The following is a 26,569-nucleotide window of genomic DNA, read 5'->3' as shown; positions in this document are numbered from 1 at the left end:
TATACAAGTATAGACACTTAGGACAACTAAGAACTAAAAATGTTGTATGCTAGCAGTTCTCAAAGTGCGGTCTCTGGGCCAGCAGCATCAGAATCATCTGGAAGTTTTTTACATTATTTGGCCTCACCCCAAACCCCTGAACCAGAAACACAGCAATCAGTGTTTTAACAAGCTGTCCTGGTGATTAGGACGAAAGCTCATGTTTGAGAACCACTGTCGTCTGCCATATTGATCAGTCCCTAATCAGCACCATCACTTCTTTCTTTCTACTCCACCTTCAACAGAAGAATACAACCTCAGATATTCTACTGCCAAGTCCTCCCAAAAGCCTGCCTATGGGATAAAATGCCAAAGGACACGCGGATGACTCAACCCTCCATATAATTTAAACTTCAGCCCCGAATTAACAGATAGTCTGACACTTCATATTTAAGCCCCATTGTTTTGGCCTCTCATACATTTGCCGTTACTGAATAACACACTTTATGCCCTCAGTTTTCATCTTATAGGCATGTGATGGAAGACGCTGCCCATGATAAGATGCAATGACTCCATTGTGCAGACAACAAAGGGAACTGTGCTTCTCCTGTGACATTAATTGTTTTCATGTCAAAGCCTATAGAGGCTGAACTTACCTACATTTCTCTTTTGTCTGGGCCACTAGAAAACTCAGTCAAATCTGCAACAAAGTTCATGCTACTGTATTGGTCTTTAGAATTTCCATTTATGTGTACCAACTTAACTCCAGATTTAATCGTATTTTATTTCCATGTTTTCTTTTTGCCTCCATTTCCTAATCTACGCTTTCTTTAAAATCTTACTGTATTTTAAATCTTATTGTATTTTATTGTATTGTAGTTGGATGGATATATATATATTTATATTTGGATATAGATATAGATAAAACCTGCCTCAAAACCTTCCTAGGATCTAGGCAAGAAATATAAATGTTTAAAAATTACTTTTTAAAAACCATGTACAGTGTGTTAAATGCAATTTTCTAAATGATAGCATCATAAATTAACTTACTGTTTGTCTTCAGGTTTTATAACAGATGGATCTGTCAAATTTTCTCCAACACCTTCAAAGAAGAAAGATAATTCGTTTAGCAAATGGGGGTTTCATTTTCTCAAAAATTCAAGAAAATAATAATCAAATTTTAATTTTTTTCTTTAAACCTATATCCACCCGGTAGTAAGTTAAACATCATGTGAATTAACTGTACTATAAAAATTGTCCAGGTGTTCAAAATTTTTAGCTAATGTATTGTTTCCTACAACCCCCTCTTATGTTATAATAAACTTCTAGGCCACAAATAAATGTTTCAGCGGTGTGTTCACAGTTACTGATCCACCATTCCTTTACCATCCATATACACTAGACATTCTAATTTTATTTTCTCTAATTCTCAGCAATCATAAAAGAAAAGCATTAGCATCCTCATATCCTCATTTTACCAATGAGTACATTTATGTTCAAAAAGATTAAGCAATTTGTCAGAGGTTGCACAGTCCACAAGTGGTGACAAGAGGCTTCAAGCTGAGCCCAAGTTTGTGTCCCTCCCACTAGTCCACGGTCTCCTTAGACGGAGTCCATCAGTGCTCAGCAAGACGCAAGGTGCTGTGTGGTTCTGCAGGTACAACCTCTGCTCCATCCAAGACACACATCAAATGCTATATATACAGCATTTGTAAACAGTAGAACACAAACGCCCCCAAATTCTTGATCTGGGTACTGGTTACACACGTGTTCAGTTGTGTTCAGCTCAAATTCTTTGAGCTGTATGCTTATGCTGTGTCACTTTCCTGAATGTATGTTATTCTTCAATAAAATTTACTTCTTAAAAATTTACTTCTTAAAAAATTACACCAACACATAAAAGGATAACATAAGTGTAATTTAAAGCTACCATTTATCAAAACAGGGATCAACACCCAAAGTGAATCTCTGTTAAGTGGTGAGGAGACTGATTTCCGACAGCAGTAATGTTTTGCAGGCAAGCTGATCAGACAGGTGAATGCGCCATTTGGGCATAATCCAGTGATTTCTGAGATCATCTTCTAATCAGCACTGGTTCTCTTTGCTTGGAAGAGACCAACTTTGTGGGAAAATTATCTACAAATCATATGAAATTTATAACATTATTATGTACTTCTATTTGGCAAAAAAATAAAAAATGTTTTCTAACCACAATTTTAAAAAAGAAAGATTTTTTCTATGTTCTGTATATTTTACCATATGCTAAATCTTTTACAAGAGAATGTAATCCTTATAGTTTATAGACCTTTCCCCTAAGAAACTGACTTCCTTAGGAAAAGAACATGCTTAGAGTAGGGGTTTTCAGCCTTTTTTGTGTCATGATCCTCTTTGTCACTCTGGCAAAGCTAAGGGACCCCCTTCTCAGAATAATGTTTTAAAATGCATAATTTAAATACATAGGATTACAAAGGAAACCAATGACACTGAAATAGTTATCAAAATATTTTTTAAATTGTATTGCAATACATGTGCTTCTTTATTAATATGTTAATTAACAGGATCTAGCACAAGTCTAATAACTACTATAACATCCAACAAGTAATAAATATAAACAGTGTTTTGAGATATCTGCCAACACTGTAATGTGCTATGTTAATATCTGTAATTGCTATTGCAAGTGGTCACGGATACTGGCAATACCACTGTGATTTGTGGTCTCCATGATAATTGAAGGAAATGATACATTTCAGCTACAGGTTAGTGAAAATAACGGTGTAATTTCTTTTCTCATCAAAGTTCACAGACCCTCTGAATTCTACCCAGGGATCCTCTAAGAACCCCTGGCTTAGAATCTCTTCATACATTGATTTTGAATAGGGAAATGGAACGTAAGGCTGAAACACCGGCTCAATGGGAAGTGTGCAAAATGTGCTTTGCTTGTCATTTATTCATTTTAAAGAAAAAGTCATAGGAAGAGGCTGGGCTCTTTATACTTTTCTCATTACACATATAAGAAGAAACAGCCTAGAGAGACTCTGCTTTTCTAACTATGTAGTAAATAAACAGAACAACTAACAGGTAGATAGCCCAAGTACCATCAATAGAAAGACTAAAGGTTACAAATCCTTTATTATCCTTTAAGCTAAGACCTAACTTTAAACCTGAAGTTTCCAGCAGTGATGAAAGTTTTAGGCTGATGTCTGAGTAAACTGTAAATAAAGCTGGGAATATGCACAGTACATAAAGAGGTAATATCAATTGAGAAAAAGGAAGTTTTATAGAGAAAAAAAGTTTATCAAAATCACATCAGCTCTTGTTTACTGCAAATCTCTTTGCTCGTTAGATGGGCAGAAGAGAAATGCAACATGAATGGACATTGAGGCTATTACGCTACGGGAAATAAGTCAGATGGAGAAAGCCAAATACTATATGATTTCACTCGTAAATGGAAGATAAAAACCACAACAAACAAACAAACACATAGATACAGAGATTAGATTGGTGGTTACCAGAGGTGAAGAGGGGAGGGAGGAGGGTGAAAGGGGTGACAGGGCACATGTGTACAGTGATGGATGGTAATTAGTCTTTGGGCGGTAAACAGGATGTAGTCCACACAGAAATCAAATATAATGATATACACCTGAATTTATATAATGTTATAAACCAATGTTACCGCAACTAAAAAAATAAACTTTAAAAAAAAAAAAGACAAATGATCTGGGTTCCACTCACGGCCCCACCACTTTCTAGTTGTGTGACCTGGACACCTCCTTTAACCTCTCTGAATCTCAGTTTTGTGTCTGAAAGTGTGACTAATAATGGGCCTTATCTTATAGAGTTACAGAGAAAAGTAAATGAACTATTGTATACAAACTGCTTAGCAAAGTGTCTGACCCAGAAGGTGCTAAAAAATGTCAACTACTATTTTTCTTGTCTTTATTCTGTCAAGACCTCTTGTGAAGTAAAATTCTATTTTCCTTACCACTGGTAAAATCATGTTCTGATTATCTCATTTCCCTAAAGTACTGTTTCATAAGGAATAAATCCCCCTATAAGAATGAGGGTAGAACATCCATACACCTTTATACCCCTAAACCCAATCTGACAGTTCAAAGCTTAACTACTAAATATATATTTTGGGGCCCTCAAAGGGCAGAGGGGCATTCCAATGTGCGAAAAATAGAGAGCAGTCCAGAGAATCAATCATGTACCACCACCATCTCCCCTGTCTCCCTCAGCTACATAGGAATCACCCAATAGACAAACTTTAACATCAGAGCCTATTCTATACACATATTTTCCTAGATATTTGAAAACACAAAAGAAAATAAAACATTTTAACATCTAAAAATCCCAATGATATCGCTATACCAGCTTTGCTAGAGTAAACGCCCATGTACAGGTCATATGCATCATGCCCTTATAAGAAACCCAGAGACTTACATTCTGATCCCAACCACCTTGGGATACATCAGCGAACTTCTACATCTGTGGAAAGAAGTTACCTTCTTTGTAGCAGCAGAATTCATGAGGATGATGTTGATGCTAATGCTGACTTATTCTGGAAACTGCTTTGTTAAATAAAAAATCTAATATCTCAAAAAGTTCTTCTGAAAAATATAATGAGCTTTAAAAAATTGCTCCAGACCACTGTAAATTGAAATGCAATTGTTTTCAATTCCCATTGCTGGGAATTAAATGTTGCATTTCAAGTGTAATGATGATGATTCAGGCCCTCACATGTAGGATTTTTAAATGGAAAGAGACTGGAAAACTACAGTATAATTACAAGTAATTGGAAATTGGTCAAGTCTCCCCTCAGAGTTCAGGTTCCCCGCCTGGTGTGGCAGCTCCTGGGTTAATGATTGGCACTCCCTTAGAAGAAGGAAGAAAGGAGAAGAAAAGAAGAAACTGAAAGAATAAACTGTTCTTCTTTCCCTCAAAGCAACAGGGAGCCACAGCAAGACGATCAGGGCTCCACTTTACAGAGGCGAAAGCTGGGCTCTCTCTGTAGTACCACTAGGACCACATAGCTAAGAATAGTCTACCCCCTACTGAAGATTAACTTTCATTGTAAAGAACCACAGAGATTAATACTAACAACAGCAATAACTAACATTTACTGAGGGCTTACTATGTGTCAGGAACTTGTCTCATTTCAGCCCCTTAACAATCCTGTGAGTTAAGTACATAATGTTATTTTCCCCAATTACAAACGAGGGAAGTGGAACTCAAGGTGGTCGCCCCCTGGTCACGCAGCTAATTCATGGTGGAGCCAGGAGTCAGAGGTCAGCATTGCAACTCCAGAGAGCCTCCTAACTGCTGCTGCTGGGCCTCTCAGTCTCCACTCCCTACCACCCAGACGATGCATTATCCCTCCAAGGACTAGAAATCCCAATCAATTAAAGAAATACAAAACTGAACCAAAAACCATTAAGATATTTTAAGAATACATTATATTCTCCCCATTTTACCTTTCCAACCTGGTTTGGATTAAATACGACAATGTGTAAGCCTTTAGCCAAGTGCTTGGCACAAAATAAGTACTCAGTAAATGTGAGTAAGTAGCAGCAGTAATATAACTGCTTATGTATTATTATTATAGGATCCATGTTCTTCCATAAATTCAGACCTAACCAACGGGCCAAAACTCTCCGATAAGTATCTCAATTTCTTCACACTCACTCTATGATGTCCACTCTTCCCTTCTTTGAAGGTCAATGTTTTGACATAGTTTATTTGGAATGGCCTATTTCTGTAATTCACATAATCGCCCAGTAAAAGAATAAAGTTAATTCCCTTTTCCCCCCAAGATGCAACAGAGCATTTGTTCTGTTTAATGTCACTTTGGATTACTAAGAGACATAAAAATCCCCAAACATAAACATCATTAAACAAAAACCTATTCAAGTGGAATACAAAACACACTGAAGAGTCATCATTAATTCCTTAAAGTTTTTCTTTGTTTTTTTTTTTTGTTTCTGTTTTTGCTTTTTAAACAACTCCACCCAAAACTCAAAGCACAGACACTCAAGTCCAGATGAAAACAATCAACTTCTCCCCAACATCAGCTACAAAAGCAGACGCCTTGGGCACCAGCGTGCTAGGTTTACATGGATCATGTACTTGCTGGTTTAAAAGCTGAATCATCTCAACCGTTTTAACTTTGTTTACATTTCTTCCTAAAATATTGTGTGTCAGGGTTAGAAATATAATTCAACCCTGTAAACAGCACAGATCTGAAAGGACAGAAGGACTTATGTGTAGTTTAAAAAGTGCATACAGATCCTTGAACACGTGGCACAAATTTCAATCAAAATGGCTTTGCAGTCTTACTGAACATTGCTCATGATACCCCAGGGTTACCTATCCAGACTGTCCCCCGCCTCCAAGCCTGGCTTTCAGCACAGAATCCCAGGACTGGAGAGGTGGCAAAATCAGAAAGGACAAGAAAAAGGCCCAATCTGTTTAAATGAACCATAACATGTTTATGTCCTATGGGCACGAAACTCACAAAGAAATCAAAGACAGTACAGTGAAAAGGAAAGAATATGGATGGTCAAACCAGCTTAAGCACACGTCCTGGACCCCCTTAAGCAGCTGTGCAACCTTGGGCAAGTTATTTAAACTTTCTGGGCCTAAATTCCCCACAATATCTACCTCAAAGTGCTGCTTCTGGGATTAAATGAGATAATGTCTATAAAAGTTCCTGGGCTAAATCCCTTATTTAAAACCAAAGCCCCAGTCAGTGAGCCCAAGGACTAAACTTTGACCTTAATACATATTTCGTTCTGTCCCTGCAAGGAAAGCCTGCTAGAGATACTCTGTTTTGTGCTGCAGGATTTTAAATCCCATGTGAAGTGTTGATAGTGGGGAGATGCACTGATCAAAGGCTTCCGTTAAATAAGAGTGCACTGCGTCGTCTCTTTCAGACTGAGTTTGTACTTTCGTAAACTGTCATATCAAGGTAACAGCAAAGAGAGCAAGCTAAATTATAAATTGCTAAAGATTTGAGCTCAAAATCATGAAAAATGCCCAGAATTTAAACTTTCCTGTGTATATTAATGCATGCCTAAGTGTTATTGTGAACATAAGTCTGAGGTAAAGCCATAAAACTCAAAAATCTGATACAGAAATCATTCCCCATTAAGATCAAAGTTTTAGATGTCTTTAAATTTTAGACAGCTAATCATCTGCCTGGATTTTTCCCTTGATCTAAGTGGGAAACAACACAGTAGGTGCTCATGATCACCACTGTACAATGTCTCTGAAATAAATGGCCCCACCTCCCTTCAAAGCTAGACAGAGCAACTCCATACATTACTCATCCTGGTTCTTGCAAGATCTCTTGGGACACCCGTCTGGTTACTACCACTTAGGTCAGTTTCACAAATAATAAATAAATTGAGAAAATGGATACCATCTTTCAGTTTTCAAATTTAAAAAAGAAAAAGAAAAAAGCACACACTGTCAAGGTAATGTCTCCACTGAAAGACCTTAACTATGGCTTTGAGTAAAGAAAGAGCCGGGGTCAAATGCAGGTGACAGTAACACAGACAAAGCAATCCCTGGTCAATGTTTCCTGAACTTTGCCTCTCCCGCGTGGTATCCCTTTTAGGCTATCAATCACCTTGTAAATCTAAAACCAGCAGCTCTCCCCGGGTATACTCGTAGGTCCAGTGAGAGAAAGCCAACATCAGCTCCTCCAAGGTGTTGCTGGGGGCAATTTCATCCCCGTTATTGTTGTTATATTTCCGGAACTCCCCCGTCATATACTTCTCAATGGTCAACCATTGGTTGGCTGAATGGCAGTAGATTAAGAAAACTTCCAGGAACCTATGAGGGGGAAAAAGAGGCCATTGATTCCCCACAAGACAGCAAAGGGGGGACTTACATAACTGAAGAGTCAGCAGCAGGGGAGATGACCTGACGCAGCCTCAGTGCCCATGCCCTTGGCCTTTCTATGCAAGAAACGGAATGCAAAGATTGGGAGTTTTCCCCATGTTTACCTGCTTCCCTTCTCTTTGAGGGAACTTTCCAGCTCTTTTATGAGTACTGGACTCAACTTTTCTTGCCGTGCTCTATAAAGTTCCTTGTAAGTGAAACAATAAAATTTTACTCTAAGTCCTCAGCACCTAAGTATAATCTGCCTTGCTAAGTGAATGCAAGTGTATGGAGACCCTCAAGTGAAAGTAACAAGAGTTCATTCTTATAATGTTCTTAATTTCTTTAAGATATTATGGGAAGAAACTATGCTTAAAATAGAAATGTTTTTCTGCCATAATGTTCCTAGACATTGTAACTACACCCAGGATCTGCCTGCTTCACGTAACTGAGAGGTTAGTCATGATCTCTGTCTGAACTTCTCTTCTCCACCAATGTAAGTTCAGTGATTTAAGCCAAGGTGTTCCTGTGATGTCTAATTCCCTTATTACCCATCTCCAGAACCATGGAAGGAAGAACCCAAAAATAAGGTCGTGGGAAACCTCCCCATGGGTCTGGTATTTCTCATGACTACTAGGGCTGAGAAGAAATTGATAGAAATTCCTACATAAAGTGAAGGGCCGGGGTGCCAATATTTCCTCACCTTGGTGCGTAGGGAATGGTTTGTGGTTTCACTTGGTTGAAGGTATAGATCAGTTTTTGAGCAGCTCTTTGTTGTTGAATTTCCTACAAAATAGGGAGCATAGATAAAAATATTGGTTTACTATCACATGCCTACTATTTAATGATCATAGAGTTACTAGAGGCCTCCCAAGGGTGATTTTTTGCCTAATTCAGCTCCCACTACCCCCTACTCCAAAAGAAAAAGCTCTACAAAACAAAATAACAAAATACCACCGCCTCCAAAAAACAATAGGCTATCTTTTGGGTTGAAGATAATGGCCCTTCATCAGGACGTAGCCAGATCTCCTTTCTTTGACCTGTCCATCTGGGCTCCCGGTCCCTGACTTACCCTGAGGCAAAGATGAAGCACAGTACTCTCCTGGAAGATTTTGTGCCATGCCTGCACAACCTCAGGAAGAAAGGACTTCACGATGAAAACCTGCCCCGGCTTGAGAACATCATCCTCAGACCAGGTACTTATGACTCTCATGGCTCTGCGGAGGCCACCATCCATCTCCTCTTGGGACAACACCTGGATCATTGCAGCTCTCCCTTGCTGGGACCAAGAAGACATGCTCTTATCAAGATTCAAAGGGGAACTCTCCTCCAGCCTATAGACAGTGACTTCTTCTCCTGCTGCAAAGAGAAGTGCAGGGGAGGCATTCAATGAGATCTCATGTCTGTGACATGGACAGCATCCTAAACATCAACTGCCTTGATGTTCAGTTTCCCAAATGCTCAGCGGAGAATGGGGAATTTCACCTACGCAGGGACAAGGGCAGAATAGGGACATGGATCTGGCCATGTTATTGTCCAGTAAAGGAGGATGGGGGAGAAGGACAAAGCACCAGATGTCATACCAGAATTAAGTTGTTCTTATTATAGACTATAATTGGACAAAAACAAAATCCAAGCAATAAGGCTATGCTTCTTTTGTTAAAGACAAACACTTTTAAAGAGATAATTTATCCACAGGTTTATTATCGTCCCCCTTAGAAGCCGTTTTACATATTTTTGTCCTAATTGCCCCTTCCATGACATTTTAATACCAAAGAGAGAGAGTATATCTGTTTAAGTCCTATATATATCTGTGCTTTATATGTAAAAAGCAAAAAATGTCTTTGCTCCTTTGGGGGTGACATTACCTCCACTGAGCATGCATGGTTTAACCCAGTTGGAGTTAGAACCAAGGTCACACCCCAGAGCCTCTCCCTCCTTCCTTGTACCTTTGAACAAGTTATTTAAAGCCTCACTTTCCTCAACAGTAAAATGGGTGTGAAAATAACACTCACCTCTTTGGGTTGCTGTAAAGATTAAATATGTTAACCTGGCTAACGTGACTTAGAACCTCAGATACAAACTCAATCCCACTTAAAGGATTTTACACACAAAATGCTCGTTAACTGCTACACAGCTTCCACTCTTAGGCTGTTGAACAGGGAGCAATTCTTATTCAGCCTAGACCACATCTAATACAGTGTTTAATGCTTCATAACAGAAGTAGATATTCGAGACAACTTCTGCCCAGCCTGTGTTTAATTTTCTTCTTACACCTCTGCTTCAAATGGCTTTTTTTGCGAACGCTGTGCTGGTTTACCAAGAAAGGAATCTATTTGCTCACTCTGCATTTAATTCCTTACCAAAAAGACATGTCTAGGTAATGCTTAGTGACATATTTTCAAATATTTACTTTTGGTGCCCAGATAAATGCTACTGAAGGTCTCTTTCAGAGGACGTAATACCTAGAGGATTTAGAACAGAGCTACTGAGTTGCAAAACCAGCCGTGGAGCCAAGTGGAAGGAGAAGGCATCTGCATCAGTGATCAGAAGCCACCTGATCTGTCCCCATGTGAAGAATGTGAGGAGAATCAAGATCTAGGACAGTGGGGACCCTTGTTATATTGTCAATTGGCCGGACAGAGAGCTTCATAGCCTTGGCCAACGCGAGCTTGTTTGTCTTTACTACTCCAGCCCTTAAAAATGGCATTTGCTCTCTGAGCTAAGAGCAATTTGTTTACATGAAACGAAACAAACAAATAAAAAACAATACACAAAGCACTTCCCTTCAGATGTCTGTTAGCTTTCACCGTATTGACATTTATCGCTGTCTTCTGTGTTTATTACGCATGGTTGGTTGGTTCTTTTCTTTCCTACTTACTTCCAGCGTTAAATCAGTGAGTGCCAGGTGCAGCATTATTGCTTTCTTCCCAACTGCTGCTCATTATAGCTCCCATCCCCACAGTACTAGATGTTGACCCTAGATGCCAGCCGGGCAGTTAACAAGGTTTCCATTTTAGGAAATTAATCTCACTAAACTGCAACCTTTGGCAAAACTAAATTTTCAACTAAAATGATGCAAAATGGTTTCTCCTTTGATTTACTCAGATATTACGGCTCTGCCCTGGCACAACCTCAAGAAGGTAGAAATGGCACTCACCAAACAGTTGGATTGGTGTAAATGGTATGGTCTGAGAAAGCCTCATTAAATTGTTCCTTTCAATGGCTGCAAACAAAAACAGATTTACTTTTTAAGTATGCATCAGTGGGCTGAATTTACAGAAAGCCTCCCCCACATCAATATAGTCATATAATACTAAAATATTCATTTCAAAGATTCCTTATTTTTGCCTTTATCAAAAATATTATCTATAATACAGTATTTAAAATAAACTATGCTTTAAACAGGAAAGATATCCCAGTCTTAGGAACAGATTATATGAGATTATATATATAACATGGCCCGAGTTAGGGCTATCACCTCCACTTTCCTGAATACCAAATCACATACTAATCCATACGTATGTGGAACTTTCTTTTAAAGGGCATTTTAAGCCGTGGTCTTCATTTTCTGGTTTTACTTTTCCAGAGCAACTCTAATGCACAGTGGACTGTGGGGACATCTACTGTTGACTTTGCACAGTTCACCTTCTTTTCCCAGAGAGAGCTGAAGACCAGTTTTAATTAGAAGCAAGTGATCTGCATTTTCCTATTAATAGCCGTATCTTAGCAGATCAGAGTCAATATGAGTTACGGTATTCCTCACCAGAGACTTTCTTAAGTTGACAGCTGGAGTCAAAATAATGGATTACTGCTGAGCTGAAAGACCCAGTTATAAGAGCCTAGAATGCGAGTCTGGAATCCACCGAAACACTATTCACTACAGAGAATTCAGGATCAGGCAGTCTATTACTGGACCCTGAACACATGACCTCGATGTAATAATAATGGTAATTATCACACCAATAAACTCTTACTCATGTACTGAGCTTCAGACTGTGTAAAAAGCGTGCCTGTGTATTATCTCATCCAATGCTGACAGCAATGACGCCCAAAAGCCACCCAATGGCACAAGTCCAGTTGGTTGTTATATTGCTTTGCATTTCAAAGTGTTTCCCTCTTAATTCTCAACTAGCCTTTTGGCAAACTGTTCCTCAGGAAGGGCAAGTATAATTATTTCCACTTTGAAAGAAAGACAACCAAAGTACCATGAAGTGATGTTGCTTAAGAGAGTCAAGACCCTTGTCATCTTGTTTAATAACATCTTTGTAAGGTATTTTTGTTGAACTTACTCTGTGGGCTTGGCGTTCACTCAGTGGCTATGTTCACTGAGGGCCCAGTGAGGGTACAAAACCCTCCCTCAAAGAACTAGTTTCAGGCCTGTCTCTTCCTCAATTCAAAATACAGAGATCTCTGGCTTTGGGCTGGCTTTGAGTTTACCAGAAATTTTTAAATCTCAAGGTCATCTTTTTCCTTCACGTTTTGTAAATTGCCAATACAAACAAACATCTTTTTTAAAAAATCCAAATTCCCTTAAATCCTAACAACTTGTTTTCCCAAGTCAAAGGCAAGGTAAGAAATCTGAATGTTCTTCTCATCAGAGTGAACAACAACTTTTCCAGTTGGGAGTCATATCAGTACTGTGGAATTCATCAATGTTTCTGTTTACAAATGCAGAATCACAGACATTGAGCTCAGTTGTCATGTCTATGTGCACATGCATCCTACCTGAATAATGATGGTGAGGCTCTTGAGGGCTTTTTAAGGAGGCTGAGATTTCTGAAATTATAGAAAAGATTGGCATTTTAATTACTTAGCTAGAGATAAATATATGCTTATGAATATATTGCCTTCAAAGTTATTATTGAAACAGGTTAATCAGAATGGCTTCTTGGTATTTGAAAAAGATTGCCTAATATCCTTTAACCACACTATTGCGCATGGCATCCTGACAGCTTCCAATCATCAGTGTAATATCTCCAAACATATTTATATAGGGAATTGAAGAAAGACAGGTAATATTAGCCTCAAAGATACATTTCCTCTGAAGCAATTACACCTCTGGGTTGCAGAAGGCACTCAGCTGCCCATCACACTTCACGACATCCCAGAAGCACAATTCTCTGAGCTCCCTACCAAGATGCAGTATCCATATAAAGACATTATTAATATCAACTGATTATCAGACTACTTCACTGACCTAAAATGACGACGAAATGATGAAAACACATTAAGAGGTATATTCCAGAAACAAAGGAGGAGGTGGAGAATATGACAGCAAGGGATTTGTTTGGTTATAGAAGGCCTGTGTGCTGGGAACACCTCCTACAAGTTTAACTGGTTCTCTTCTACCTGTTCAAGTCCTAAATTACAAGGCTCCAGAGAAATCCTTTGCTATGGTTTTGCCATTTCATAAAATCAAAATTAAGGTGGAGAACTTTAGTCTCACGGTGGTAACTGCTTTATACCTAGTAGAGTAAGCAGCATAATGAGCCCAATTTCACAGATCTCTCTGGCTTCTTGTTGCTGGATAAGGAAAGGAACAAAAATCCCTTCCTTTGGGGGTGCCTGGTAAAAAGTCAGATCAGCAGAAAAGACTGTTCCTTTCTAAGTTCAATTCAATAATTTAAAAAAAAAGTATTCAGCTCCCACTATGAGTCATGCTAGGTGTGACAGATGTGAATAAGATGTGGCTCCTACCCTGGAGAAAAATACTATAAGAGAAAGACATGTAAACTATAATCACAATACAGTTTGCTAAGTCACACAACAGAGGTGTATGCAGAGGTTTATGGAACACACTCATTCCACCTGGAAGGTAGAACCCTCATAGACCAACTGTGACATACTTAACGTGTATGGGCACCTGAGTCTGACAAAGCTGAGTTTCACTCCTGGCTTCACCAGTAGTGTGAGAACTTGTTCACATTCATTCAACACATTTAGTGAACACCTATGTGCCAGGCACTGGTCTACACTTGAAAGAAAGAGCAGCAATCAAAACAGAGCAAGTCTCTGGCTATATTCTAGCAAAGGGAAATAGAAAATAAATAAATAAACAAGTAAATATATATTGAATATAGTATATTACATATATATCAAGACAAGAAGATTAGGAAGTATGGGGGACAGGGTGGTTACTATTTTATATAGGTGCCTATTTATTTTATATAGGCAAGGCCTCTCTGATGAGGTGAAATTGGAGCATAGACCTGAAAGAAGGGAGGAGATGAGTCGTATGGATAAATGACGAGGGTTCCAGGCAGAGGTAACAGCAAGTGCAAACACCCGGAGGCAGGACCACGCTTGCTGTGTTAAGGAGGAGAGTGTGGCCAAAGCAGATTGTGCTGAGAGGAAATGAGGCAGCAGAGTTGGAGGAGGGGGAGCAGATCAATAGGGCCTTGTAGACCGTGTTTGGACTTTGCTTTTACAGAGTAAGATGGAATGCCATTAGAGCAGAAGAGTGACTCAATTTGACTTTCAGTTTAAATGGGTTATTCTGGCTACTCTCTGGAAATAGACTGTTAGAAAGCAATAGTTTGGAGGCCATCCTGTAACCCAGGGAAGAGATGAGGAGTGGTATGTGGAAGTGATCAAAGTCTTAATATATTCTTGACATATTTTGAAGGATTTACTGATGGGTTGGATGTGGGGATGTGAGAATATGGGAGTCAAGTATGATTGCAAGACTTTGGCCTCAGCAACTGGAAGGATAGAGCAGCCGTATCCTGAGATGGATGGAAAGAGAGGTGGAACATTTTGTTTAAGATGCTTTCTAGACACCATGTGGAGGTGTTAATAGGTGAGTGGTCATGTTCTGCATGGTCGAAATTGCATGAAAGGGTTCATGAACATGAGCCTAAAAGTTGGACTGGGGCCAGGCTGTCAAGAGCATTGAGACAGACTAAGGGATTTTCAGTCTATCCTGCAGGTAACTGGCAGCCACTGAAGGATCCTACATCAGTGATGATTTATCATTTAGAAAGATAATTGCAATAGGAACACAGGAAAGTTTAAAGGGAGAGAAATCAACCACAATGCTAACATATAATCAAGGTCAAAAGAAAGTATACACTTTTTATTTAGGAAAATAAATGTTAGAGGCTTTAAGGCAGGAGCAGTGGGGTAGAGCAAAACAGACAGCTTTTAAAGATGGTGGTGGGGGGCCGGCCCCATGGCTTAGCGGTTAAGTGCGTGCACTCCGCTGCTGGCGGCCCGGGTTCAGATCCCAGGTGCGCACCGACGCACCGCTTCCCAGCCATGCTGAGGCCGCGTCCCACATACAGCAACTAGAAGGATGTGCAGCTATGACATACAACTATCTACTGGGGCTTTGGGGGAAAAAATAAATAAATAAATAAATCAAAGGAAACCAGAAAAAAAAAAAATTGGACTGTATCGAAATTTAAAACTTGTGTACATCAAAGGATACAATCAACAGAGTGAAAAGGCAACCTACAGAACAGGAGAAAACATCTGCAAATCAAGCATCTGATCAGGGGTTAATATCCACAATATATAAAGAACTACAACCCAACAACAACAAAAACCTAACAAACCAATTAAAAAATGGGTAAATTACTTGAATAGATGCTTCTCCAAAGATGGTATACAAATGTCCACTAAGCACAGGAAAAGAAAAAAAAAAAAAAAAAAAAGATGGTGGTGGGGCGGGCGGGCTCCGTGGCTTAGCGGTTAAGTGCACGCACTCCGCTGCTGGCGGCCTGGGTTCGGATCCCAGGCGGGCACAGATGCACAGCTTCTCTGGCCATGCTGAGGCCACGTCCCACATACAGCAACTAGAAGGATGTGCAGCTATGACATACAACTATCTACTGGGGCTTTGGGGGGAAAAAAATAAATAATTAAAATCTTTAAAAAAAAAAAAAGATGGTGGTGGGGGTAATATGGAGTTAGAAGGCAAAGTTGATAGCTAGGAATGGTGGGGTGGGAAGGGCATTGTAAATGACTAAGATTCTCGGCTTGGATGAAGGAAGAGGAGGCTGTCAGAGAAACAAAGAGCCAGTCAACAAAGAAACAGAAGAACAGCCAGGGAAGAATAGCCTCATGGAAACTTAGAAAACGGATTAAATGGTCAATGTCAAATGCCACAAGTTCCATGAGGACTCAAAAGAGGTCATGTGACTTAGCAGTTAGAGTCGAGTCTCAGTAGAGTTGTGGGGACAGACACCATGGGCTGAAGATTGAATGTTAATACTTTTGCAATTTAATTTGGAGGTGAGAGATAGGAGTGGCAGTTTGAAAGCTAGGTAAAATCAAGAAAAAGATTCTTTTTTTCTTGTGTACAAAAAATGTCTTAAATTGTTTTATAGGTGGAGGAGAAAAAAAATCAACTGCAAAGGAGGTACTGAAAACCTTATAAGCAGGATAGAACAAGACCGTAGGACAGGAGGGGATCTGATCTGCATCAAGGGGTCAAGAATATGGAAAGGAGCTTGTAGATTGTGGTGGAGTTTCAGAGTAGCCATTGAGAGGGGCTTCATGGGGAAGTTGTCTCACATGGCTTAGCCCTGCTTAGCCATTTGGAGCATAGAGTCCTACTGGAAGCATATAGGAAAAGATACTCACATATAATCTTATGAATGGCTCTTAATGAGCAATATGTAAAAAAGCGACAGTAAGAGTTGTTGAACAGTCTAAATGAGCCCAGTGATTATACCCTCACTCACAGAGAAACTGGAAAATCACAGTCAAAAGCAGGTGATTCGAAAAATTTTAAACCAGACATCAGTCCTGATTTAGCTTCAACTTTCTACTTTTCTACTGAACTTTCTACCTTCTATAGTAGACAAAAATCATAAATAGAATTTCAAGAACTATAAAAATGCCAGCAGGAGAGTGAACCTCACCATAAACGAGATGAAAAAATAAAAATAAAATGTTCAAATATAAAAACTTACTGTCAAATCCATTTGAACTTCTCAACCTGCTTGAAAAATTAAAGTCATTTAGAAAATGCTTTAAATCTTTCAATGACCAAAGAAATGAAAATTGTGAAACAGTGACAATACAAAGTCTATATGTATATACGTGTGTATACATTTCTTTGAAAGAAAAGTATCAGTTACATACGACCCCTATCTTTATCAATAGAGAAATAGTTCACAGCCCCTACAATTATTTTCATAGAAAAATGAACACCAGATATGCATGTAATTCACTTACTGTGTATGCCCTAAGCTAAGCGAAAAGTAGTTGTTTGTTTTTGTTTTTAATTAGCTATGTGATCACACAACATATAAAAGATTTAACTTTGTTTTTGCTGTTCCGGATCAATTAAACTAAAGGGTTCCTGAACTATGCAAAGCAGATGCCTACAAATGAGTCTGTGAATGTCTCTGGACAAGCCTACAAATCAGTTTCATTAGCCCACGTGGCCCCTAAATGTTTACAGGCTGAAATTAGCTCTCTTTAAATTGTTACTTGCCCTGCTCAAGTGCACAAGTGGCCATGGGCAAGTCTGAATAAATGCATTCAAAGAATATCTCCGGTATTTAAGGTCCTCAGGGAAGAAAGTACAATTACAATTATTGTTTAATTTCATGCTGAAATAAACCACTACTCTGCATGAGCACAAACTACTGAACCTTTGGGAGAAGAAAGTCATGTGTACTTTAAGTCTAGAGGCAGGCTTGCATGGAGAGACCTTGATGGGAGCTCCAAAAAACAGGCCACCTCAAATAGAGCTGACTGCAAACTGAAAGTCACCCTCTATCTGCTTGGTATCAACTTGGCCCTTTGATGGTTTTAAATTCTGCTCCTATAGCTGTATGGACAGTTCATTTGATGATGTAACTGAAAAAATCAAGAAAATACTACAAACAAAATAGAGTAATCTTTGCTTGGTTGGTTTTCAAATTTTATTTCTCTGAATAAATAAAATTCCAAGAGGATGCTCAAGTCTACCATCATGTGAGTTCTCCATCTCCTCTCTCTCTCTCTCTCCCCCCACTCCCTCTTCCTTTCTCTGTCTCAATACTTCCCAAAGAGTTACTGCTTTGACAAACACTTAGGATGTCAATGAGAAACCAAAAATAAAAAAAGATCAACCTCATAAACTAAAAGAAAAAAATTCAAAAAACAATAATTATTTTTAAAACAAAAGAAAAAAACATAATCAAGTTTTCAGTCTAGGTCTTTTTCTTTAGGCAAGACAGATTTATTCCTACTTTTTAATGCAAATTTCACAATCTTATCTATCAGAAAAGATGATACTCATTATACCATGTGTGCTTTTTTGACACCGAAAAGACAAATGTTTAATTTGATATAGTAGTAGACAAATGTTTAATTTGATGTTTCATTTTATTCTTAAAAGGTACTGAGGTGAGATCTTCTTGCCCTGAACAGGAAAACTTAGAGAATAAGTGATTTTCATTCTTGTTAACAAAAGAAAAATATTGTCACTGGACACGTACTTTTTTTTCTCCTTTTCTGACCAAACTAAACCTTTGTTCCCAATGAGGTTAAAAAAATAGAAGCCAAAGATGCTTAAAGGCAGACATTTAGAAATACTCACAGGGAGTTCCTGCTGAGGCTGGTGCTCCTGGAATTCCACAAAGGGTGCTTGCTCAGATCCTGAGCAAAAAGGAAATGTCATTACACGTATACCCAACATCCTCCCACTCTAAGCCTCCAGTAATATGTTTGCAAAACACACTCCTCAGAGGATATAGGTCCTTTTTTCCCTTCCTCTAGCTCAATATTTCTTTAACTAAGCACACTAAACTCAGGCTAGAAAGATGCATAATGTTAGCACAATATCAGAGTAACTCAATATATTGACAGACTTTAAGAGAATGAAATTATTTTTCCGGGGACATCAAAGAGAAAACATCAAAAATGAAGGTTTTCACAGAAATGAGTGAACATATAAAATCAGTTAATGACACGAAAGAAGGAAAGAAGGTCAAAGTCGACAGAAAACATCAATTATTATTACATCATGTCCAATCATCAGTAGATTATTGTTTCAGTTGATTATTTAGAATAACATTATCTTGAATTTATCTCATTCTATTTCCTACTTAGATTCAACTATTATTTCTTTAAACCTAGTACACTCCAGGTATTACTCTAGGCATATTCACTGGTGTTATTTTTGTTATCCGCTATCAAAAATCTCATAAAGATGGTGTTACTCCCGTTTTAGAGATACGGCTAATGAAGCTCATAGGTTAATTGATGTAGATTGCTTTGAAACCTGGGAATAGGCAGAGCCAGGATTTGACAGGGCAGACAGGTTCCTGTCTCCAACTACCTTCAATTTTACCTTCAAAACCTCTCACAGATTACATTCCTACAAGAACCTCTGAAGTTGTCAGTATACTCCTACAGGTCATGTGTATATGGTTCCCAAGTTCATACAGATAATGTTCAAACCAAGACGAAAATTAGATTTCTTGGGTTAGTCTAACTAGATCACGCTTCCCACATGGTGGATGGCAGTAAAACTGGCACGTATTTGCAGATGGTAATGAAAACAGACAGCAAAGTCAGAGAACCTCCGCGTTGGAGAAACAGAGGGTCCTCTACCCTGCGATGCCTAACTCCCCTCCAACACATCTGCAGAGAGGGTTGCTCAGCCTGTTTCACTAACCACACTAAGTAAGGACCTTACTACTTCCAGAAATAAACCATTCCATCCTTGGAAAGCTCCAATTGCTAAAAATTTCTCCTCAAATTGGGCTGAAATCTGTCTCCCAGAAGCTTCTACATGTTGATTCTAGCTCTAACTCTGAAAAGCGTATTGAAAAAATCTTATTTTTATTCCACATGGCAACTTTCATGTATTTGAAAACAGTTTCAAAAATTTCCGAATTCTTTCCCTTTAAAAATACCCAGGATAAATTATTGGGTGGATAAACGGATAAATAAATTGCATAAAAAGAACAACAAGGAAAGAATAAAAGGGAGTGTGTGAAAAAACTGAGCACATATTCAAAGCAAAGATTTACATGTAATACCAATAAAAAGCAGAAGTCAATTAAGGAACATAAAGGTAAAACAGACACAGTCAAGGAGATAGAGAAGTGTTGTGTGCATGAATATTTTTTTAAAAAGTATCAAATGAAATGTTTTTACCTCTTGAGATTGCTTTAGATAATCACTGACTTGTACAGCATGCCGTTCAATTTCTTTAGTTTTCATTTTCTGATATATATAAGGTTCTAGACCTTGTTAAAAGGAAGAAAAAAAATGAAAGAATACACGAAAACATGTTACATTCAAATCACAGTTCCCAAATAGAAAGATATGAACACAGTGCATTCATCTAAATTTGAGCACAGTTTTTTCCTCTTTTTAGCAAGTTTTACCAAGATTCCTCGGTCCTTTTTTTCTCAAGTGGTTGAAAGCTATACATTCTATTTTTCAGTAGTCACCTTCACATTTATAACAACTTACACTTCTCTATCAAAGTCAAGAATTAAATTACCCATAGGCCTCCTATAAAACAACATCTTTAGTAATTTTTTTACATTCACCATCCCCTGCACCCTATTGTCCATGTTTTCTTTAAAATACGTGAAATTTTAGTTCCAAATTATTAGGAATCTTTCCTTAACAACTGCATCAAGCATCAAAGTCGGCTACTTAAAAAACAAAACAAAAACAAAAAGAAAAACAAAACAAAAGAAAGATAGGAAGGAAGGCCAGCAAATAGGTTTAATTTTTAGCCTTTTCTTAAAAAGCATGATGAGGATCCTGGTTATTATTATTTTCTATACTTCGTACCTACAGAGTCGTTGGCATATCGTGGGTGCTCAATAAAAATTTAATAAATACTTGGTTGGATTAATTCTGAGAATAACACTTATTAACGGTCCCTGGCTAAATGCAGGAGATAACAGTTGTAATTTTTTCCTTAATGATTTTGTGCTGAAAAAAAGTATACAAGAAGTGCAAAAACCTATTGGAAAAAAAAAATCACAAAACTTCATATATGATATTTTTTGTAATATCATAAAATTATGATAAATATGATTTTAATGATAACATAGTATCATAATTAAAATAAAATACCTACAGGAAAAGCTAAAAATAAACTTTTCCTTTTCATAGTTTATTTCCTCAGACCCTTATTTTTTGTGTTTCGAGAGAGCTACCTGTCAGTGTATCTCCCAATCCTCAAACTTGTATTTTTTAAATTCTTTTCCAATTAATTCTTAACTTGGACAAGTTTCAAAAAAATTAAGATTCTCAACTCAGGTTGTGGTTCAACGAGGATATTGGGCCTCCTCACCTCCTCAGATTAGACAGGACCCTGGAGTCAGCCTATTTCCCTAGGTCTTCTCTCTCTTTCTCGTCATTGGACTTAAGGAGATTCTTTCCCAGAACGTTCCTGCCACCTACATCTTTGTTTGTTTGAAATTTGTTGGAAAGAACTTAAATAATTTGGAGGGTGGGGATGAGTGAAATGGGTGAAGGGGGTCAAAAGGTACAAACTTCCGGTTGTAAGATAACGAAGTCCTGGGGATGTAATGCACAGCATTGTGACTATAGTTAATTATACTGTATTGTGTATTGAAAGTTGCTAAGAGAGTAGATCTTAAAAGTTCTTATCAACAAGAAAAAAAAATTTCTAACTATGTGTAGTGATGGATGTTAACTAAACTTATTGTGGTGATCATTTTGCAATACATACATATGTCAAATCATTATGCTGTATACCTAAAACTAATACAATGTTATATGTTGATTATATCCCAATTTAAAAAAGAACTTAATTTAAGTAAGAGCGATATATTATAACCTAAATATCAGACTATTTACAAAAAATATAATATATAATATAAATATATATAAATAAACGGATTACATTTACAATTGGTCTTAGAATCATATCTTTAGGTATGGGATTTGATTTATTCAAAATTGTAGGCTCTAGTAAACTGCGTGACTTAAGGCAAGACAATTAAGCTTTCAAGTCATATCTATAAAGTAAGAGGATTCTGAAAAATTTAATTTCTAATGTCTCATTCAGCTTAGAGTCTACTTGATTCTCAGTGATTTAACAGATGATTGAGTATTTTTAAATATAAATCAGGGTTTCTCAACCTGGGCATTGACATTTTGGACTGGATAACTTCTTGTTGGGAAGGGGGAGACTGTCCCATGCATTGCAGGATATTTACCAGCATCCCCAGCCTCTACCCACGAGATGTCCAGAGCACTACCCCTCCCTCAGTTGTGACAACATTGCCAAAAGTCCCAGCGGGTGGGGTACAAAACTGCCCCTTGGTTGAAAACCACCGACCATAACAGCAGGTAAGGTTTTAAAGAAGCATAACAACACAGATTTCAGTACAATGTCTATTTGAACCTTAAGTTTAGTATTTCAAATAATTTTAAATCTCTAAAAGTCCTTAATTACATAGTCCCTTCTGTTAATAAATTAGTAAAGGTCTCTTATTATCTAATTCAAGAAGTTCAAAGTTCTGCTCATTGCTCTCAATTCTGTTCATAATCTGCCTTCATCTTAACAGTCCCGGCTTATTTCCCATTCGATGCCTAGCTCTTGATAGTCTCTCCATTCCTAGCTAGTTGATCCATCTTCTCTCCTCTACAAACACCATTATTATTAAGCCTAAGGGATTCTTGCCCATGGAATAAACACTATATGTTGGCTGTAGTAAATAACCAACTACAAATCAATCCACTGAGTTCTGTATAAGGGTCCATATCAATATCACATGAACCTTAGGAATTTATAAAATTAGACAACCCTCACCCCATAAATCTGACTATATGAACACTCTCTGAGTCAGGTTCAACAGCTCTGGAGATAAAAGACTATCTAAATCTTAATTTTCTTTTCTGCTTTCTGACAACAATTCCATTAAACAAAAGGAAATTTTGTCCCTCTCATAAAAATTAAAAATAGAAAAGAGCTCTTTTCCTAAAAGGGTGTTGCCATCCTCTCATTCCCTCATCTCCTCTTGAAAGAACAGCAGGGACCACGAGTGGTCTAGGGGAATACTGAGGAAACTACCAGAGCTTTTGGATCCAAGAGCGTAGACTGTTACATACTTATCTGACTAAATTTGGACACCGTGAGCCAGTTCTTGCTGCTCTCCTCTTCTGAGATGTTATTTTCTTCTGGCTCTGAATTCAGTTGTTCACTTTGAGAGCAGTTATCGACTGTTATGACCTGGAGAGAAAGACACTTGTTGGATCACAGTGACATTAATCAGAAAACATTTTGAGTCACATTAATAGAGGTACCATGGTGAAGAGTAGTGGTTGTTAACATTGGCTGCACATTAAAGCACCTGGGAAGTTGTGAGAACTCGCATCACTCATGCTGGCAGGACAGGAGCATCCATGTGATTTCTTTGCAGTCATGATTGAGAACCAGGGTGAGGAGCAGGGGTTCTCAGACTCCAGTGTGCATCGGAATCACCCATGACTGTGTTAAACCACAGATCGCTGGGTCCCACCCTCAGGATCTGTGATTCAGTAGGTCTGGGGGGAAGGAAGAATTTGAATCTCTAATAAGTTCCCAGGTAATGCTAATGCTCCTGATAGGAGACCACAATTTGAGCACCACAGGTATAGAGCAAAAAAACTAAGACTTGGATCCAAAAGAACTTGTGTTGGAATTCTAGCTCTGTCACTTAGAAGTTATGTGAACTTGGGTAAATCACTTAACATCTATGAGCCCCATTCCTTTCATCATTAAAATAATAGACAGCCAATAATAATGGCTGGCCTGTGTACTTCTCGGGGCAGAGAAGAAATGGGGTAAATTGATAAAATACAAAGCAACAAACAAATGCAAGTTATTAGTACTTGAGCTCAGTTGAAATTCCTAATAGAACTCTGGCCATTTTAATTTTCCCAAAAGTAAATCTACTTATATTCAGATTTCGTGGGATTCCAGCAACTCGTGGATTTTCCCTGAAAGAAAAGTCTTCCTTATCAAGCTAAATCTCTCCCCCAAAAAGGTGATTTTTACATAATTGTCTTAATACTTATCTCTTTGCTTCTGCTTCTCATTCTAAAAAGAGCTGAGGTGTTTTAAAAAATGCATCCAGATTATTATATGGAAAAAGTATGTGTAGAATAGAAAAATGAAGCAAGGCGTTAAGATCATGAAAGGTGAAGTCCTGCGAAATTGCTAACTCAGGTCTAAGGCTTCCTAACAATAAATAAAAGCATTCACTAAATGAAAATGAAAACAAAACATATTGGAACTTGTTTTATAACTAAAGCAGTGATTAGAGGGAATTTTATAGCACGAAATGCCTGTATAAGAAAAGAAGAAAGTCTCAAATGAATGACCAAACCTTCTATCTTAACAAACTAGAAAAGAAAAGCAAAGTAAACCCAAAGTACACAGAACAAAGGAAACAATAAAAATAAGAGCAAAAATCAATGAAATAGGGGGCCGGCCCAGTGGTGTGGTTAAGTTCACAAGCTCCGCTTTGATGGCCCATGCTGTGGCAGGCGTCCCACATATAAAATAGAGGAAGATGGGCATGGATGTTAGCCCAAGGCCAATCTTCCTCAGCAAAAAGAGGAGGATTGGCAATGGATGTTAGCTCAGGGCTATTCTTCCTCACCAAAAAAAACCAATGAAATAGAATTCAGAGGAAACTCAATGAAATCAAGAGCTGGTTCTTTGAAAAGACCAATAAAACAGATAAACCTGTAGGCAGACTGATCATGAAACAAAGAGAGAAAGCACAGCTTTAAAATATTACGAATGAGAGATGTGATGTCACTACAGACCCCACAGACAATAAAAGGATAATAAGAGAATATTATAAATACCATATGCCAATAAATTCAACAACTCAGATGAAATGAACAAATTCCTTGAAAGACACAAACAAAGCTCACTCTAGAAGAATCATATAACCTGAAGAGCCCTATATCTATTACAGAAACTAAATTTGTAGTAAAAAACTTTCCCACAAAGATGGTTTCATTGGTTAATTCTACCAACTAATCAAGGTTGAAATAAAATCAATTCTATACAAACTCACCCAGAAAACCAAAGAAGAGGGAACACTTTTCAACTCAGTCAACAAGCCCTGCATCACTCTGATACCAAAACCAAAGACATTACAAGAAAAGAGATCTAAAGACAAATATTCCTCAAGAATACAGATGCAAAAAATCTTATCAAGATTTTAGCAAAATGAATATAGCATGCAAAAAAGATAATACATCATGATCAAGTGGGGTTCATCCCAGCCAGGTTGATTTAATATTCTAAACATGAATTCTAATATTATAAAATTAACTAATATAATTCATCATATTAACATAATAAAAAGGGAGAAACATCTGATCATATAAGTAGGTGCAGAAAAAGCATTTGACAAATGCCAACTTCCACTAATGATAAAAATTCTCAGAAAACTAGGAATAGAAAGAAGTTCAACTCCATAAAGGGCATCTACAAAAAACCTACAGCTAACATCATACTTATTGGTAGAACACTAAATGTTTTTTCCTTAAGAGCATAAACAAGGAAAGGATATCTGTTTCACCCCTTCTATTCAGTATTGTACTAGAGGTTCTGGCCAGTGTAATCAGGAAAGAAAAAGAAACAAAACACATCCAGATTTGAAAGGAAACAGTAAAACTATCTTCATTTGCAGATAACATGATCATTTACACAGAAAATTCTAAAGAAGCAACAAAAAACCTACTCAAACAAATAAGTAAGTTTAGTAAGGTTGTGGGATTCAAGACCAATATTAAAAAACTATATTTCTATATACCATCAACAAATAATTTAATTCAGAAATTAAAATATGTAAATAATTGCATTTATAATAAAATAAAAAATATTAAATACTTAGGAATACTTTTAAAAAACATGTGCAAGACCTATACAGTGAAAACTACAAAACTTTGCTAAGAGAAATTAAGAAATATCTAAATAGACAGAGAGATATATCATGCTCATGGATCAGAAAACTCATTATTGTTAAGACGCCAATTCTCCGAAAACTGATTCACAGCAATTCCACTCACCCCAGCAGGCTTCTCTGTAGAAATTGACAAGCTGATTCTAAATTTATGTGGAAATGCAAAGAAACTAGAATAGCCAAAATAACTTTGAAAACGAAGAAAAAATTTGGCAGACCTACAATACATTATTTCGAGACATTATAAAGTTACAGTATTCAAGATAATGTGATATTGGCATAAAGATGGACATATAAATAAATGGAACAGAATAGAGTCCAGAAAGAGATCCATACCTATTGTGGATATAAATGGTCAATTAATTTTTTACAAAGGTTTCAAGCAACTCAATAGGAAAAAGATAATCTTTTTACTAAAAAATGGTAGAAAAAATTCATATCTGTATTCAAAGAAGAAAGGAAGGGAGGGAGGGAAGAAGGAGAAAGAAGGAAAGAAAAAGAGAGGGGGAGAGGAAGGAAGGAAGGGAGGGAGGAACCTCAATACTTACCTATCACCATATACACATCACCATGCATCACTTAATGACAGGGATACCCCTGCATTGTTAGGCGATTTTGTCGTTACGTGAACATCATAGAGTGTACTTACACAAACCTAGATGGTATAGCCTACTACACACCTAGGCTATACGGTACTAATCTTATGGGACCACCATCGTATATATGGTCCATCGTTGACCGAAACATCATTATGCAGCACATGACTACACAAAAATTAACTCAAAATGGATGCTAGACCT

General features: G+C 37.7%; 1 protein-coding gene across 1 annotated transcript in view; it reads right to left on the bottom strand.

Moving 5' to 3' along the window:
• The window catches only part of TRPM6 (transient receptor potential cation channel subfamily M member 6), a 147,662-nt gene that overhangs the window by 8,508 nt on the left and 112,585 nt on the right, over positions 1-26,569 (bottom strand). The window contains exons 28-37 of the mRNA XM_014794705.2: positions 22,915-23,035; positions 19,969-20,060; positions 18,404-18,462; positions 16,785-16,810; positions 12,592-12,642; positions 11,024-11,089; positions 8,936-9,222; positions 8,567-8,649; positions 7,610-7,815; positions 1,030-1,081 (exon numbers count right to left, since the gene is read on the bottom strand). Of these exons, the coding sequence (XP_014650191.1) occupies positions 1,030-1,081; positions 7,610-7,815; positions 8,567-8,649; positions 8,936-9,222; positions 11,024-11,089; positions 12,592-12,642; positions 16,785-16,810; positions 18,404-18,462; positions 19,969-20,060; positions 22,915-23,035 (1,043 nt within the window). The remainder of the gene's footprint in view (positions 1-1,029; positions 1,082-7,609; positions 7,816-8,566; positions 8,650-8,935; positions 9,223-11,023; positions 11,090-12,591; positions 12,643-16,784; positions 16,811-18,403; positions 18,463-19,968; positions 20,061-22,914; positions 23,036-26,569) is intronic.

The sequence above is a fragment of the Ceratotherium simum genome, chromosome 20, assembly GCF_057802395.1.
Source record: "Ceratotherium simum simum isolate JZ-2026a chromosome 20, ASM5780239v1, whole genome shotgun sequence".
NCBI lineage: Eukaryota > Metazoa > Chordata > Mammalia > Perissodactyla > Rhinocerotidae > Ceratotherium > Ceratotherium simum.
This window is presented reverse-complemented; position numbering and strand designations above follow the sequence as displayed.